At 41.3% G+C, this 17,528-nt stretch overlaps 2 protein-coding genes across 2 annotated transcripts; one reads left to right on the top strand and one right to left on the bottom strand.

The window, feature by feature from the left end:
• Positions 1-11,040: 11,040 nt before the first annotated feature.
• LOC131018360 (putative disease resistance protein At1g50180) lies at positions 11,041-13,722 on the bottom strand. The gene has a single exon (XM_057947090.1). The coding sequence runs from the start codon at positions 13,720-13,722 to the stop codon at positions 11,041-11,043; it is 2,682 nt and encodes an 893-aa protein (XP_057803073.1).
• A 2,832-nt stretch (positions 13,723-16,554) lies between these two features.
• LOC131018359 (probable purine permease 4) lies at positions 16,555-17,528 on the top strand. Its single transcript, XM_057947089.1, has 2 exons — positions 16,555-16,962; positions 17,472-17,528. The coding sequence occupies exons 1-2, from the start codon at positions 16,555-16,557 to the stop codon at positions 17,526-17,528; spliced, it is 465 nt and encodes a 154-aa protein (XP_057803072.1).

Here is a 17,528-nt window from a genome sequence, read left to right as displayed (position 1 = left end):
TCAGGGCGTACGATTTACCAATGAAGTGCACAAGTCCAACCATCCTTCGGTGCATTGCAAGGAAAATTGGAGTTGTGGAAGATATAGATACGGAGGAGAATTTTGCTGGGTGCTTTGCTCGTTTCAAAATCAGCTTGGATATATCAATGCCCCTCTTGCGAGGAATAACTATTTCTTTTGAAGGTCAACAGATGTGGATCCCTCTGAAATATGAAAGTCTCCCCATTTTCTGCTACAGGTGTGGTCTAATTGGTCATCATACACATTCATGTGATAAAGAAACGGAGGATGATGGTAATGGTAAACAATTTGAAGAACTCTTATACGGTCCTATCCTCAAAGCTTCCCCTCTGAAACGCATCTGGTCTATCCGTCAACCTGAATCATCTACACCCAAATGCCTCTTTCCTACGCCAAACTTACCACCCCCACCCTCTGGTCATACCCAAAAGCAACAAGCGATCATCCTAACCCGTAATCCCCTGCGCAAACCCCGCCCACCACCTCTATCTTTCAACCCAGTTCTTTCTGATTATACTGATAATACTACGACCCATAAAAACAACTCCCCCTCTCATCTGAAACACACGGACTCTCATACTCATAAACACCCCTCCACTACTCTTCCCCACACCACCTTCTCATCGCCTACCATCACCCCTCCTGATACTAAAACGCACCAATCTTCATCTTCCTTACCTACTGATAAATCTGTTCCTACAAACTTGGACATCATGCAACTACCTTTCAATCCTTCAAACCCATCCTCTAATCATACTAAAATCAGCCCCTCATCTGAACCTATCATTTCCAAAGCAGCTCCCTTCACTCCAACTCCCAAACTTCTGAAGCTTCTCAATATCCAACATATCCCCTATAACCCAAAACTCTCTCCCTCATCTGACCTTACTCAGGGAACTGAGTTTGCTGATAAAAGTGGAAAAAAGTGGAAACGTCGGGCTCGGAACCCCTCTGCCCTCCCTATACTTGACGTAGTGGGTGGTGATTTTGAGAAGAAGCGTTACTTGTGCGAGGAGGAAAGTAATACTTCTTCGACAAATCCTGAAGTTCTGGAGCTTGTTCAGAAAAAACTAAAGTGTACTGTGTTGGAATCTGAATCCCCCTCATTTGCATCAACGGCGGAGATTGCCTCGGAGCAATCCCGCCGAGCACAATGAATTCCCTTGTTTGGAATTGTCGGGGGCTTGGGAACCCTTCGACAGTTCGTCAGTTGGTTTGGTTAGCCAAACATAAGCGGCCCGAGGTGATTTTTTTGATGGAAACAAAACTTTTGCAGGAGGATTGGTGTTGTATTCTCCCTCAAGTTGGTTTTAGTAAGTTTTTCTCTGTTGATTGTGATTGTACGACTGGTGGACGTAAGGGTGGTCTTTGTTTGATGTGGGTAGACGATCTGTTGGTTAATATCAAATCGTATTCTTTTCATCATGTTCTGGCGTCTCTGGATGATGGAGAACACGAGCCCTGGGATTTTTGTGGTTTGTACGGGTGGAGTGTTACTGATGAACATTATCTCACGTGGGAGCTTATGCTCTCCATTCTTCCCCAAGTCTCTGATAAATGGATTTGCGGAGGTGATTTTAATGAAACTATGTTCCACTTCGAGAAGCGTGGTGGTCTTTTGAAAGCGGATTCTAGACTTGATAAGTTTCGCGAGACTGTAGAGGTGTGTGGTCTTCATGATTTGGGTTTCTTGGGTGATCCGTATACATGGACGAACAATCAAAAAGGGGATGCGAATATTGTGGAGCGCCTTGATCGTTTTTTTGGCAGTGAAAGTTGGATGTCTTCTTTCCCGGGGTTTGAAGTCCATCACCTTCTTAGAAAATCAAGCGATCACTGCCCGCTCCTACTTTGCCTCGAGAAGAATTCAGAGGAGACGTTGAATCGGCCTAAGCCGTTTAGATTTGAAGCAATGTGGCTTCGCAATGAGAGTTGTAAGCCTTTCTGTGAGAACTTATGGGCAGATGGCAGTTTGGTGACCACGACGGAGGATATTCGGGATAAAATTGAGAAAATGGGCAGAGAACTGAAAATTTGGGAAAAGAATGTCTTTGGTCATGTGAGGAAAAGGTGTTCGAAGATTAGGAAAGAATTGGAGGAGCTGCAGACAGTTCACAGGGAAGCTACATCAAAGGATGAGCAAAAGCGGTTAGAGGATGAACTTGATGAACTTTTAAAACAAGAAGAGTTGATGTGGAAACAAAGATCGCGGGCAGATTGGATGGCGGAAGGGGATAGAAATACGGGGTTTTTTCACAAGGTTGCTGAGGGAAGGAAAAAGAGGAATCATATTCGTGAGGTTCAGCGTCCGGATGGTACAAAAACTCGTAAGAATGAGGAGATGGATGAGGTGTTTAGAAATCACTTTCAGACGCTCTTTTCTGCGGGCCATACTCATAACCCTGATGAAGTTCTCCGCTCCATTAATCCTGTTGTTACTGAAGAGATGAATTCAGAGCTGTCCCGCCCCTACACCCAAGCTGAGATCACCCATGCTCTCAAACAAATGCCACCTCTTAAGGCCCCTGGGCCTGATGGTATGCCTGCTCTCTTTTATTCTGTTTTTTGGTCTTCGGCTAGGCATGATATTGTTCCTATGCTTCTTGATATTCTCAATAATGGTGTGTCTCCTGGCCCTATTAATTCCACTTTCATCTGCCTCATTCCGAAGAAAAAAAAGTGCACTTGTCCATCTGATTTTAGGCCCATTAGCCTTTGTAATGTGATCTACAAAATTCTTTCAAAAGTTATTACCAATAGGCTGAAGTCGTGCCTCCCCTCTATCATTAGTGAGAGTCAGTGTGCTTTTGTCCCTGGTCGACATATAACGGATAACGCTCTACTTGCCTTTGAGATCTTTCATATGATGAAACATAATAAAGCAAAAGCTCACGGTGTTTTCGCTTTTAAACTTGATATGGCTAAAGCGTATGATCGAGTCGAATGGAGTTTTCTTGAGTCCATTATGCTTCATTTGGGTTTTAATGCTCCTTTTGTGGACTTGATTATGCGTTGTGTGGCTTCTGTTTCCTTTCGTGTTCTTGTCAATGGCTTTCCAGGGAACCAATTTGAACCTGGACGTGGGCTGCGTCAAGGAGATCCACTATCCCCGTTTCTTTTCCTCTTTTGTGCGGAGGCCCTCTCGGGGTTGCTGAGAAGAGCAGAAACTCATGAGCTGCTGCATGGGGCTCGTTTAAGCAGGACGGCACCAAGGGTTTCTCATTTGTTATTCGCGGATGATTGCATAAACTTTGGGATGAGTAATGTGAATGAGATTGATCTGGTGAAGAAAATCATTTGTGACTGACAAACATGGTTTTCGTACCTCAATTCCACATGTTTTGTTGTCATTTCCCTTCATGTTTTGCTTGTGAATGCTTGTTTGTGCCCGAATATTTAGTTTTATGAAGATTTGATATCTTGGTGTAGTTTTGGAGTAATTTCAGGAAAAATAAAGGATTAATTGGAGCATTTTGAAGATATGAGATTGAAGTACGTCTCGAGAGGAATCCGTGAGCGCAAACGGCGACCAAATCCGAGTCCGAACGAGGGAGAACGGAGCAAAACGAGCGGACTGTGCAAAACGCCCAGTACCCCGCGGTCACCACCCGCGACCGCGGGGTGGGACCGCGGGTCAGCTGTTCCCAATTCCAGGGGTGTACCGCGGTCACCACCCGCGGCCGCGGGGCGGGACCGCGGGTTCCCTGAGTTTTGCCCACGTTTGAGCACCACGGGCGCGGGCCATGACCGCGGGAAAAGAGCGGAGTCGCGTTTTTCAGCCCTTAAACCCCTTTCTCCCCCTTTTCCTCACATTATTCATCTTCCCCAACCTCATACTCACCCATTTCCATCTTCCCCAATTCATTCACACCAAACCCTAGCCTCCATTACCACATCTTTTTACCAAGATTGAAGGCATTGAAGAGGAGAGAAGATTGAAGAAAGCTCATTAATAGGATTTGTCACTTCTTACTCTCTCTTTCATTTATGTATTTCTTTGATTTTGGTTTGTTGTTTGTGAACATGTTTGGATAAAATCCCCCATTGGTTTGGGGATTAGGCTCATGGATGATGTGATGGATTGATTATTATGCTTAATATATGTATTGATTATTTCCTTGTTATTATCTTTTCAAGCCCTAGCTTTAATTCTTGTATGGATTGTTGGCCACTTTCTATGCATTTCTAATTTGTGATTTGAATCGGGAGAGGATAATCATAATAGATTAGGAGCTTGAAACATATTGACTCAATAAACCGGGAGGTTGAGAGTTGGGTGAGAGTTTACCGATCATTTGTGCTCTTGGGAGTTATAGGTTAGAAGTTGACCGGGGACGGCAACTATGACCCGTAATCTACAGTTTTAGTCGTCCGGGAGGGGGCTAGAACTAGTGGGGAGATCACTCTAGATAAATAGGAATATCAAGACTAATATTGAGCTAATTGAAGTCCATTGCTAATCCATCGTTGCCTAATCCCTAAACCACCTTCATCACTTAATTAATTCACTTTATTTGATTGTTCTTATTTTGTCTTTGAATTTGTTAGTTAATCAAACCACTCACCTCCTTGTTTAGTCTAAATAGCTCTAGCATAATGACTTAAGGTAATCACTAGAATTTGACTACTAATCCTTGTGGAATACGACCTTGCTTCCCTATGTTGCAACTACACCGTATACTTGCGGCGTGGTGAAAATAATAGCGAACAAGTTTTTGGCGCCGTTGCCGGGGATTAGTTTAGTTTGATTGTTTGTGATATTTTGAATCATTGTGCTTAACTACTTTAGACATTTTACTTGATTTATTTTTGTTTTCTATCTTAAGATGTTTGTTTTGACTCGTTGTTTTGTTGGTTGGTAGGGTGATGAAAAAGAAAATTGTTACACAACACCAAAAATATTAAATGGATGATGGAAGGAATGAGTTGGTTGAGCAACTCGAACTACAATTGGCGATGATGCAACTTAAGTTGCGAGTTTTAGAAGCAAAAAGAAATTGTAGGCAACCATTTATTCAAGAAGCCTTCCAACCCACACCTTCTTATGGCGAGTATTATGACATGGGGTGCAATGCCATGGAGTGGCAATCACCATTGGAGTATGAGGACCATTTCAATAGTTGGAATTATGAAAATTCTTATTTCACTAAAGAAAGCTTTCAAGGGGGAAATCGGTACTATCAAGAGGAGAAACCGAATGTTAGAGACGATCTTCTACAATGCTTCATAGCTACACAAGCTTGGATAGAAAAAAGTATAGCAAACTCGGATGTTATGCTAGAAGAGCAAAGAAAGTCTTTGGCTACCACTATGGAAAATCAAAAGCGAATTGATGATGTGTGCATGGCCATTAGCCTACAAAATGGAACCTTGTATGAGGAACCAATGCCAATGCTAAGTGAAGAGCCTCAAGAAGTTGAAGAAGATGAGGATCAATTCTCCAAATCCCTTGAAGTCGAGAGCCCAACTTTTCCAATGCAACCTCTACAATTCCAAAAAGATGAAGACTGCACAAGCTTCAAAGAATGCAAAGTCATAAATTTTGTCGATCCTTACCTCGACACGGGCGATTCTACGAAGGCTTGCTTCTTTCACTTTTATTTATGTTCATCTTTTGATTTTTATTTTGATTTGCCTAATAAGGAATTGTTTGAGTGTGGTGATACTCTAGATGGTGAACGAGATTACCATGACGCCCGGGATGTCTCAAGAATTGCAAAGCCACCATATTTTTGGATCGCGGCGGATGGAGCTTGCAAATTTGATGAGAAATGGCCACCGCCTAAGCCTCCACCTCGCTTGTGAGTACGAGACAAGTGACCATTTTCTCCTTCATCCAGACTTATTTCTCCTTTGTGTGAAATAAGTTTGGGGGGAGGGTGAAGATGGGTTACTTATCTCATTTATTCCGTTGTTTATTTATTTAGTTAGTTTAGTTTTTGAATAATGAGATTTTGTCTATTTTCTTGAGCTTTTCCATGTCTCTTGAGTTTGAGCTTGATTGTTGAAAAACATGAGTTGGATGAAATGTGTGTTGGGCTTATGATATGAATTTTGTTTTTGGAAAAATTGTGTGTATCACTTGTGGATTATGCATGAAAAGTTTGAACTTGTGACAAGTGAGCTAAATGTTGTACCTCCAAGAACTTGAAAAAGAAAATGAGCTTGTGAGAATTGAGCCTTTGATTGTCATACATTTACAATCTCATTTTGTTCTTGAGTGTAAATCATTTGAGCATGTGTGTTGATCTCTAGAACTTGCCATGAGTCCTCTCTTGAAAATAAAAGTAGATGTGTTGTTAATATTGAAGTGATTTAAGGCCATCCTTGTTAGCCACTTGACTTAAATTGTGTCCAAATTCTCATGCGATCCTAGTTTACCATCTTTGTGCCTTATAGCCTTTCTTTGAATTAACCAATGATGGGTAGAACTTAGATTGTTAGTGGTTACTTTGATGAAAATGTATGAGAAATTATTGAAATTACTTGTCTAACTTTGATTGAGTGAAAATCACTAGTCCCCTATGAGCTCCAAAAGAAAAGAAAAGAAAAAGAAAAGCAAAAAGAAATGTTGAATAAAAGAAGTATAAAGGGGATTGATTTGCCTTTTGAATCATGGTCTTGATAAGTATTCATAGGGTGAAAAGAAGAAATGTGGGGATATTGGTTTTTGATTGATTAAAAAAGAGAAATGGTGAATTTGACTTGTTCATTGTGATTGTTAGATTGTGGAATATGAGTCATTTGCCTAAAAACACCTCACCTCACCAAAGAGCCCTCATTACAACCTTAAGAAAAGCCCTTGTTGATCATTATTTATAACACATTGAAGTATAGAGAGTTAGGATAAATGGCAAGCTTATGGTAGATTGCATACATTGTTTCAATTTGAGTGCAAACACGCCCAATCTAAACACTTGAGAGTTGAGTGCATCATTGAAACATCCACATTTGTGAGGATTCAAGCTTGGAGGCCATAATATTGAACTCTTCATCACTTGTGATTTCTTGGAATGCATTTCTACTTGTGATACACTTTTGAAAGATTTTTGAAATTGTTGAAGCCCTTGAAATGACACCAATTCATTCTCACATGTTTGTTTACTTTTATTTCTCTTCTCTTCGTCGTTTGGGGACAAACAACACTTTAAGTTTGGGGGGTTGACAAACATGGTTTTCGTACCTCAATTCCACATGTTTTGTTGTCATTTCCCTTCATGTTTTGCTTGTGAATGCTTGTTTGTGCCCGAATATTTAGTTTTATGAAGATTTGATATCTTGGTGTAGTTTTGGAGTAATTTCAGGAAAAATAAAGGATTAATTGGAGCATTTTGAAGATATGAGATTGAAGTACGTCTCGAGAGGAATCCGTGAGCGCAAATGGCGACCAAATCCGAGTCCGAACGAGGGAGAACGGAGCAAAACGAGCGGACTGTGCAAAACGCCCAGTACCCCGCGGTCACCACCCGCGACCGCGGGGTGGGACCGCGGGTCAGCTGTTCCCAATTCCAGGGGTGTACCGCGGTCACCACCCGCGGCCGCGGGGCGGGACCGCGGGTTCCCTGAGTTTTGCCCACGTTTGAGCACCACGGGCGCGGGCCATGACCGCGGGAAAAGAGCGGAGTCGCGTTTTTCAGCCCTTAAACCCCTTTCTCCCCCTTTTCCTCACATTATTCATCTTCCCCAACCTCATACTCACCCATTTTCATCTTCCCCAATTCATTCACACCAAACCCTAGCCTCCATTACCACATCTTTTTACCAAGATTGAAGGCATTGAAGAGGAGAGAAGATTGAAGAAAGCTCATTAATAGGATTTGTCACTTCTTACTCTCTCTTTCATTTATGTATTTCTTTGATTTTGGTTTGTTGTTTGTGAACATGTTTGGATAAAATCCCCCATTGGTTTGGGGATTAGGCTCATGGATGATGTGATGGATTGATTATTATGCTTAATATATGTATTGATTATTTCCTTGTTATTATCTTTTCAAGCCCTAGCTTTAATTCTTGTATGGATTGTTGGCCACTTTCTATGCATTTCTAATTTGTGATTTGAATCGGGAGAGGATAATCATAATAGATTAGGAGCTTGAAACATATTGACTCAATAAACCGGGAGGTTGAGAGTTGGGTGAGAGTTTACCGATCATTTGTGCTCTTGGGAGTTATAGGTTAGAAGTTGACCGGGGACGGCAACTATGACCCGTAATCTACAGTTTTAGTCGTCCGGGAGGGGGCTAGAACTAGTGGGGAGATCACTCTAGATAAATAGGAATATCAAGACTAATATTGAGCTAATTGAAGTCCATTGCTAATCCATCGTTGCCTAATCCCTAAACCACCTTCATCACTTAATTAATTCACTTTATTTGATTGTTCTTATTTTGTCTTTGAATTTGTTAGTTAATCAAACCACTCACCTCCTTGTTTAGTCTAAATAGCTCTAGCATAATGACTTAAGGTAATCACTAGAATTTGACTACTAATCCTTGTGGAATACGACCTTGCTTCCCTATGTTGCAACTACACCGTATACTTGCGGCGTGGTGAAAATAATAGCGAACAGTGACTATGAGGGTGTCTCGGGGCAACTGGTGAATTTGGAGAAATCTTCCATATCCTTTAGTGGAGGGGTTGTGGAAGAGAGGCAGATTGAGCTTTCTTGCCGGTTAGGTGTTTCTCGGTCTTGTGCAAGATCAACTTATCTCGGTATTCCAAGCACGATTGGTAGATCCAAACGTGAGATCTTCCAAATGTTGATTGACAGAACTCGTAAAAAGGCGAAGGACTGGAAAAGAAGATTCCTTTCGGGAGCGGGCAAAATGGTTCTTATACAGTCGGTTCTCCAATCAATCCCGACCTATATTATGAGTTGCTTCGCTCTTCCCGAACAAATATGTCAACAACTTAACAGTGTAGCTGCCAGATTTTTCTGGGGTCAAAAGAATGAGGAAAGGCGAATACATTGGAGGAGTTGGAAGAAGTTGTGTACACCTAAAGGGGATGGAGGTCTGGGTTTTCGCGATATCTCCTTGTTCAACCAAGCGATGCTCGCTAAACAAGCATGGAGACTTATTCTTAATGAGAGCTCTTTATTGGCTCGTTCTTTAAAAGCGAGATACCACCCAAGAAATGATCTACTCTTGTCTAGTAATGCTCATTACCCATCTTTCGCATGGAAAAGCATACTAGCTGGTAGAGATTTACTGATGAAAGGTATCGCTTGGAAGATTGGAGACGGGGCTCGTGTTAGGATTGGGATTGATGCGTGGCTGCCTGATGGTAAAGGCCAATTTGAGACTGCAAGAGTGGAAGATAGGCATGGTCAGTTGTGTGCCAAGGATTTGATGGATTCGGATGGTAGTTGTTGGAACGATGATGTTTTGAACGATATTTTGCAGCCCGGGGATAGATGGAAGCTACAAGCTCAGATCTCTATACGCCCAAATGAGAGTGACAAACCATTTTGGCCAAGAGGAAAGTTTAATACTTACTCTGTAAAATCTGGATACAACTTGGCTGTTGAGCTAAATCTCCGCGATGAAGCCTCTTCTTCACGCTATTTTGGAGATCTCTGGAAGTGGATTTGGAAGCTCGAGGTCATTCCAAAAGTGAAGATGTTTATGTGGAAATGCTTATCTAACTGCCTTCCTACGGCAAAGGCGCTGAGAAGCAGAGCTATTGAGATCGATGGCCTGTGCAGAAGATGTGGTTCTTGTGAGGAAACGTTGGAACATGCTCTCCGGGACTGTGGGTGGGTTAGCACTCTGTGGGCTGTTTCCCCCATTCGTCTCCAGCCAGTGACGCAAGGGATGGAATTTTCCATTGTGGAATGGTTTGACAAGATTAGATCCTGCCCTCACAATGAAGTTCATGCTCTTTTTGCTTCTCTTGCTTGGGCTTGTTGGTATGCGAGGAATCTACTTGTCTTTCAGAATAAAGAACTTTCACATATTGATTGTTTGAGAATTGCTGAACGTGCTCTCTGGTCTAAACCTATTTGTGCTGCTGCTCCTCATCACTCTGCCCCCACTTTGAACAACGAAGGGGAAGGTGTTTGCAAAATTGCTTCGGATGCTGCTTTGAAGGAGGGATCGGGTGTTGGGATTGGAGCTGTACTGAGGCAAGAGGATGGCCAGCTGATGGGTTGCAGGTTTGGGTTTATGAGAGGAGCTTTTTCAGTGGTGGAGGGGGAAGCGCTCGCTTTGCTTGAAGGCCTTAAACTGTGTAGGGAGAAGGGTGTGCGGGAGGTGTTTGCAGAAACGGATTGTCAACAACTCTACTGGATGCTCGCTCGACAAGATAGAGATCTCTCCTACCTGGGTGACACCCTCGAAGAAATTCACTTATTGAAAGGTTCGTTCCAACGATTAGCGTTCAGCTGGACGCCACGTGAAGGAAATTCCACTGCTGATTCTTTAGCTTCTTTTGCTCTTAGTTCTTTGTGTTGCTTGTCTTCTTTTGATGTTCTTCCTGCTGCTATGAACTCTCATTCTTGATTTAATGAAGTCCCCTTCTTCGTCTAAAAAAAAAAAAAAAAAGTCTCTCTGATAAAGCTTAACACTCTTTTAACACATTTCCATCCACCGAACTCTTTGGATTTGAATCATCTTTGTCATCATCATCATAGTCTTCTTCGTCATGTCGTATTTGAATGCAAACTTTCACTGGAATCGCACAACTCACAAGGAACAAGAACATGCAGCTCCTAAACGATCATATCACAGTAAAAAAAAGGGGGGGGGGATCAGAAAATACCTTCAATTCATACTATACTTAGCACTGCAGAGAACTTGAAGGGTGGTGTTTTCCATATCTTCTTGCTCCACTCGTATCAGTTCAGCTGACTCTATTAGAGACTTTTTCACATCACCCTTAATCTCAATGAGTTCAAGAGTCGGGATTTCTCCAATATCATTTGGAATTCCAGTGAGATCACGACAAGAATAAAGCATCAAGCGTTTGAGAATGGGGAAATGGCTACTTTCAGTTATCCAATTCTCCAACCTCAATTCTTTAACTAGAAGAACTTCCAACACTGGAAATGCTCCTTGTCTTGTTTCCCATTCTCCACCAACACAAGTGCAGCTTTTCAGTTTCAGCACTTGAAGATTTGGCAACGAACCGATGACAAGTATGTCCCTGCAAATCCCTCAAGCTCAGCTTTCTGAGCTTCTCAGGAAACGCAAAACTGTAGTAGTTGGGGCGAGACATAACCCAACGACCAGCAGATACCACCAGATTCTCGAGTCGATGCAGATGTACCAGATCATTCAAGCAGACTACATCTAGACCAGCAGAGCAATCCACCTTCAGTTTCTTAAGGTTGGAGATCTTTTTCAGGAACTGCTCACTGCAACACTCACTATCAACATACGAAACTGTCTGCAGATTCTCTAGAGAACAAGTTGTTTCTTCGGGATCTTGAAAGCAAATTTTCCCGTTAAAGTAGACATGTCTTAACTGTGGCATGCACCACGGCACCAATATCTCACAAGCCTCTCCAACTCCAAACTTGGATCGCTCCTCGCGAATGATTAAGGTTTGCAGATTTTGAAGGTTTGATAAGATTCTAGGGACATGATGACTATACCTAACAGCAAGGTATCTTAGATGAAATAGATCAAATAGCTGGGCTGGCAATGATTTCACATCAGCAGATTCAGCATCCAATACCCTCAGCAATCTAACACCCTCGAGAAAGTCCAGTTTCACTAAATGATATTTCGAGCATCTGATGGAATGGATGGTCGAGCCACCATTGCTTGAAAGGTAGCGTAGATAAGAAGTATCAAGACTTACACGACGATGATTCTCTATGCTTTCTATGAAATGCTCCTTTTCAATATGCCTATCCATCATATTCAAGAAAAACTTACTTTCACGAGCTTTGCTAATGCACAACTCCCTCATCAGATCATGGAGGCTGCAGCTTTTGATTCTTCCATCAAATTTCCTCTTTGTGACCAAAACAAGATTTCTCCTGACGAGTTCATCTAAACACTCTTCTCCCACCTTTTCAAAGCTTTCAGAGTTGCTTGGATATTTCACAAAGCCCTCAGCTACCCATAATCTGATGAGTTTCTTTGCATGGATCTGATGATCTTCCGGAAAGGAAGCCATGTACAAGAAACATGGCCTCAAATATTGAGGTAATTCGACGTAGCTCAAAGATAGTATCTCTTCGATCTGCTCTTGCTCTGCAGTTTTTGTAGACTTCAACTTTTCCGCAATCTCATGCCATGAAGTTGGATTCTTACTGACTGTGGAGAGAAGCCCCGCAATCACCACAATTGCGAGAGGCAATCCTTTGCATCTTCTTGCAATCTCCTTCCCAATATCTTCAAAATTGGAAGGACAAAACACCTTCTGTTTAAGCAAATTCCAACTCTGATCTGCATCCAATAAACCCAACTCGTAACACTTGCTTGAAGGGTTAGGATAAGAAGCCACATCATACAACCTTGTGGTTAGCATGATACGACTTCCATTGACATTATCAGGAAACACATTCCTAACAATATCCCATGCCTCACTTCTCCAAATATCATCCATCACAACCAAATACTTCCTACCCATTAAAATTTGGTACACTTTTTCGCCATCACTTTTTCCCAATCTACATGTGTTGTACTCTTTCAAGGACTCAAGAAGGCCTGAAAGAACTCTCTGTTCACTACAATCTTGTGATATTGTAACCCAAACACGTATCACAAAGTGACCTGTAATTAATGGATCATCGTAAACATTTCTAGCTAGAGTAGTTTTGCCGATGCCACCCATACCACATATTGGAATGATCTGAAGCTTGGGTGTTTCTCCACAGAGCCGGTCCTTGATGTTCCTCACATGATCTTCAAAACCAACCATGGAGTTTCTGTGGATAGGTGGAGCAGCTGTTGGAAAACAATCTTTGCTGCTGGAAGTGGAACTATCCTTTATGTTCTTCACTTTTGCAGCAAGCGAAGCAATCTCCTCGATAACTTTTTCCAGCTGGAGCTCGTGTCTTGCACTTCGATGGCATTTAGATTCATCGCCATCATCTTCATTGAAACCAACTATATCATCAACTGGTGCAAGTGTAGATGATGAAGCGTTATTCTTGATGGCCATCACCTCCTTCATGATCGAATCGATTTCATTCCTTGTCTTGTTCAAGTGGTGTATGAACTGGAGTTTAGACTTGAACTTGAACTTGGCAAACTCTGCAGGTAAAAATCTCCACTTTTCTCTAAAACGTCTGTGAGTTTCCACCCACTCGAAAAACTCACAGATGTCTCCAGCTTCCCTGATTCGGGCTTCCAAACTGTTGGCTTTCGATTCGTCTGGGAAATCTTCAGGAAACTCCTCCTTCACTTTTTCCAGCTTCAAACAAGTCTGCTCGATAACTTTTTTCAGGTGGAGTTTGTGGTTTCTTCCACTTGGATGATGGGATTCAGAGTCATCATCACAAGGCAAAAAAACCTTCTCCAACACAAGATATTCTAGAATATCTTCTGCTGCATTTGCCAGTTCCCTCATTTGCTCTTCCAAACTCTGGGATTCGTCTGGAAATTCTTCAAGAAAGTCTCGAATGGGAGTAACATACTCGAGGAGAGATGCAATTTGTTGGTTTTCTTCAACAGATATGGAAAATGGATTATGATTCAGGAATCGATCTATGGTGTTTTCAAGGGAGACGAGAGAAGCATAAGCCATCTCTGGCTACGTTGAGGAACAATTTTTTTTCTTTCGTTTCACCTTTTTGGGAAAATCAGATGAAGAAAGATTATCAACAGTGATAACAACGTCTCACAAAACGACAACAGCAACGACAGGTGATAAGAATACATATCATTATTATTATCGTCGGTCACCCAGAAAATAAAACAATAATAAAAGGAAAAAAAATTGGCAAACAGAATCACAAATTATTTTGAAATTGTCGTTGGAGTGACGAAATTGCAAAACTTGAAAATATGGTGATTTAATTCACCACACTTCGAAAGTCAAGTTAAAAAATACTCCCTCCGTCCCACTCCAATAGGCTCAGTTTCCTTTTTGGGTTGTCCCACTCCAATAGGCTCAGTTTCCTTTTTAGGTAAAAAAAATTGTACTTAATTGGTGTGGACCACACCACTTTACTACCACTTTTCTACTAAAAAGTAAGTTTTCTTAATCTCCGTGCCCAAATGAAGTGAGCCTATTGGAGTGGGACGGAGGGAGTATAATTTTGAAATAGTTCGCTATTTTATTTTCCAGAATCCCTAAATAAAGTTCATTAAATTGAACAAATTAATTTTTATGTTTATAACTTTGGTTGTTAATTTCTCATTCATCCGAAATTAGTTTATGAGTAATTAGAAGTGCTGAAATTCTTATTCTTGCAATTGTGTGTGTTGAGAAGTTGAGAAGCAGTCCAATAGATGAGCATGTCAATTAGTTTTTATGAACGCGGGTTTGATCTGAGATTCGATTCTTGGCGGTTACGTATTTTTTAACAAATTAAATAGATTCGTATGTTTGTCAGTTATATTTGGTATATTCAAAGAATTTATTGATCTGGGTCTAATTGCCATATTCATCAAAATGTACTAATATGTTCATCTATTAGATTGCTTCTCAACTTCTCAACACATTTGAGCTTCTCAATTGAACACACACACACACACACATATATATATATATATATATATATATATATATCGGGTTGGTCTCCTGTGCGACGGTCGCACAGGAGTGCGACGGGTTGACCCGGCCCAAACCCGCCCTCCTGACCCGGAACCCGCCCAAACCCGGAACCCGCCCAAACTCCTAATTATTACATTTGTGTATAACAATTGTTACTTTTAATAAGCATGATATATACATTTGTTCGCACAAATGTATACTTATATAAATATAGGTATTTTCCTTCATTTAATATACAGTATTATATTTTCTAAACCCTAAATTCTATAAACTAAACCCTAAACCCTGTAAACTAAACCCTAAGCGTGAACACTAAACCCTAATAGGTGAAAACTAAACCCTAATAGGTGAAAACTAAACCCTAAGCATAAGATATACATTTGGTCGCACAAATGTATACTTATATTAATATAAATATTTACCTTCATTCAATATAAAACATTATACATATCAATATACATTTATATGAACAAATGTATATATTATGTTTATGAAAAGTAACAATTGTTATGCACAAATGTAATAATTAGGAGTTTGGGCGGGTTCCGGGTTTGGGCGGGTTCCGGGTCAGGAGGGCGGGTTTGGGCCGGGTCAACCCGTCGCACTCCTGTGCGACCGTCGCACAGGAGAATTTGTTCATAATTCAAAATTTTGTTCATAATTCAAAAAATTCAAAATTCAAATTTAAAATCAATTTCAAATTAATTTGATGATAATTTTGTAGCATAATTTTGAGGGCCCAAAATTTTTAATATATCTCACTAATTATAGACTTTATATATACTAAAAATTTTAGGCAATACCCCAAATTTTTTTGTCAAATTTATATTATATTAAAACTTCAAAGTTTAAATCGAAATATAAAATAATGCTGACAATGCCAGTTACTAACAGACTGTTCTAAAATAAGCTTCTCAAATTTAAAACTGTTGAAAACGTATTTGAGATGGTCAATGTCCCTAAAGAGATTGAATGATTTGACAATATCTATATACATACTCCCTCCATCCCACAAATCTTGACACATTTTCATTTTCAGGCAATCCCACGAATCTTGACACGTTTCCATTTTGGGTAATAATTATTACATTCTCTCTCTTACTTTATCATTTTTATTATTTTCTCTCTCCTACTTTATCACTTTTATATTTTATTAACTACACACTTAAAACACTAATCTTCAACTCCTTAATTCTCATGCCGAATCCAAACGTGTCAAGATTCGTGGGACAGAGGGAGTATATAAAAGCTCAATCACTTTCAAAAATAGTAAGTTATGTTTTCCTGCCAAAAATCACCTTACTATTTTTGAAAATAATTTTATCTTTCTAATTTTTTTTATCAATCTACTCTAGATAATAATAATAATAATAATAATAATAATAATAATAATAATAATAATAATAATAATAATAATAATAATAATAATATAAAAAGCATACAAAAGCGTACTAAAAATTTAATAAATGTAAATCATATTAGAAATTGTATTTTTAAGATATATATAGATAGGGAAGAGTTCAACAAGAACATAAATATTTGCAAAGTCTAGAGTCATAATCTCGTTCGTTAGATCGATTTTAATCAAGGGATGAGATTAAAAGCTAATATTAGTATCCCTTAAATTACTCACATCCCTCTCTCCTCTCTCATCTCTCTCTCTCTTCCGTCACTTTTTCCCTCTCTCCTCTCTCCTCTCTCCTCTCTCATTTCTCTCTCTCTCTCCCTTCCCTTTTTCCCTCTCTCTCTCTCGTCTCTCACAGAGAACACACACACACACACACACACAGAGAACACACACAAAAGGTTGTAACATGTATTCTAGGCGTGGGGATCTCCTTCGCCGTCTATCTGCCGGTGATGGAGGTGATCTACCGCGAGGTGCGGTGCTACGCGGTGGTGGTGGAGATGCAGCTGCTGATGGGGCTCTCGGCCACGACGTTCGCCACGGCGGGGATGGTGGCGGACGGCGGGTTCACGGACTTGAAATTCGAGAGCGCGGCGGGGTTCGATCGCGGTGCGGCGGCGTATTGGTGGACGATTTGGGGGGCCGCTGTGGCGTGGCAGATGTCGTTCCTGGGGACCGCGGGGATGGTGTTCCTGACGACGTCGCTGACGGGCGGGGTGTGCACGGCGGCGCTGCTGGCGGTGAACGTCGCCAGAGGGGTGGTGGTGTACGGCGACGAGTTCGGCGGCGTGAAGGCTCCACCTCCTTCCTCGGCGCCGCCCAAGTTCAGCCCACAAATTTATAGCCATCGCCGCCCTCAAGTTCAGAGCCACCGACGCCTTCGAACCCCCTCAAGTTCAGCCACCGCCGCCCAAGTTCAGCCACCAAGTTCAGCCACCGCCGTCTTCGAACGCCCTCAAGTTCAGCCACCACCGCCGCCTTCGAACGCCCCAAGTTCAGCCACCACCGCTGCCTTCTGAACTCCGGCCGCCGCCCCCTTCTCATTGCATTTAACATTCGCCGGAGAAGAGGAAGGGGCGGCAGATTTTGTAAATAATTTTATTGAACTTATACGTATAATTCTGATGAACTTGTGTTGAACTTCTGAACTTCTGAATTTGTTGAACTTCTGAACTTGTGTTGAACTTGTCATGAACTTAATTATGTATTTTGATTTTAAGAGAGAGAGAGAGGAGAGAGGAGAGAGGGGACGAGAGAGAGAGAGGAGAGAGGTGAGGGGTGACGTGAGAGGAGAGAGGAGAGAGGAGAGAGTAAATTAAGGGATATTATGAATCTTACCAATTTTAATTATATTAACTTCTAATCTCAGCCTTTGATCAAGATTAATGATCTGACGAACCAGATTGCGACTCCATTCTCCATCTAA

This window comes from Salvia miltiorrhiza, chromosome 3 (assembly GCF_028751815.1).
Source record: "Salvia miltiorrhiza cultivar Shanhuang (shh) chromosome 3, IMPLAD_Smil_shh, whole genome shotgun sequence".
NCBI classification, from domain to species: Eukaryota; Viridiplantae; Streptophyta; class Magnoliopsida; order Lamiales; family Lamiaceae; genus Salvia; species Salvia miltiorrhiza.
The sequence above is the reverse complement of the archived record's forward strand: the minus strand, read 5'-3'. Positions and strand labels throughout refer to the sequence as shown.

Bases quoted from the DNA above. Each gene is read 5' to 3' on its own strand.
- LOC131018360 (XM_057947090.1), bottom strand. From the start codon at position 13,722: ATGGCTTATGCTTCTCTCGTCTCCCTTGAAAACACCATAGATCGATTC.
- LOC131018359 (XM_057947089.1), top strand. From the start codon at position 16,555: ATGGAGGTGATCTACCGCGAGGTGCGGTGCTACGCGGTGGTGGTGGAG. The intron at 16,963-17,471 runs GTTCAGAGCCAC...TTCTAATCTCAG, and splicing joins ATAGCCATCGCCGCCCTCAA to CCTTTGATCAAGATTAATGA.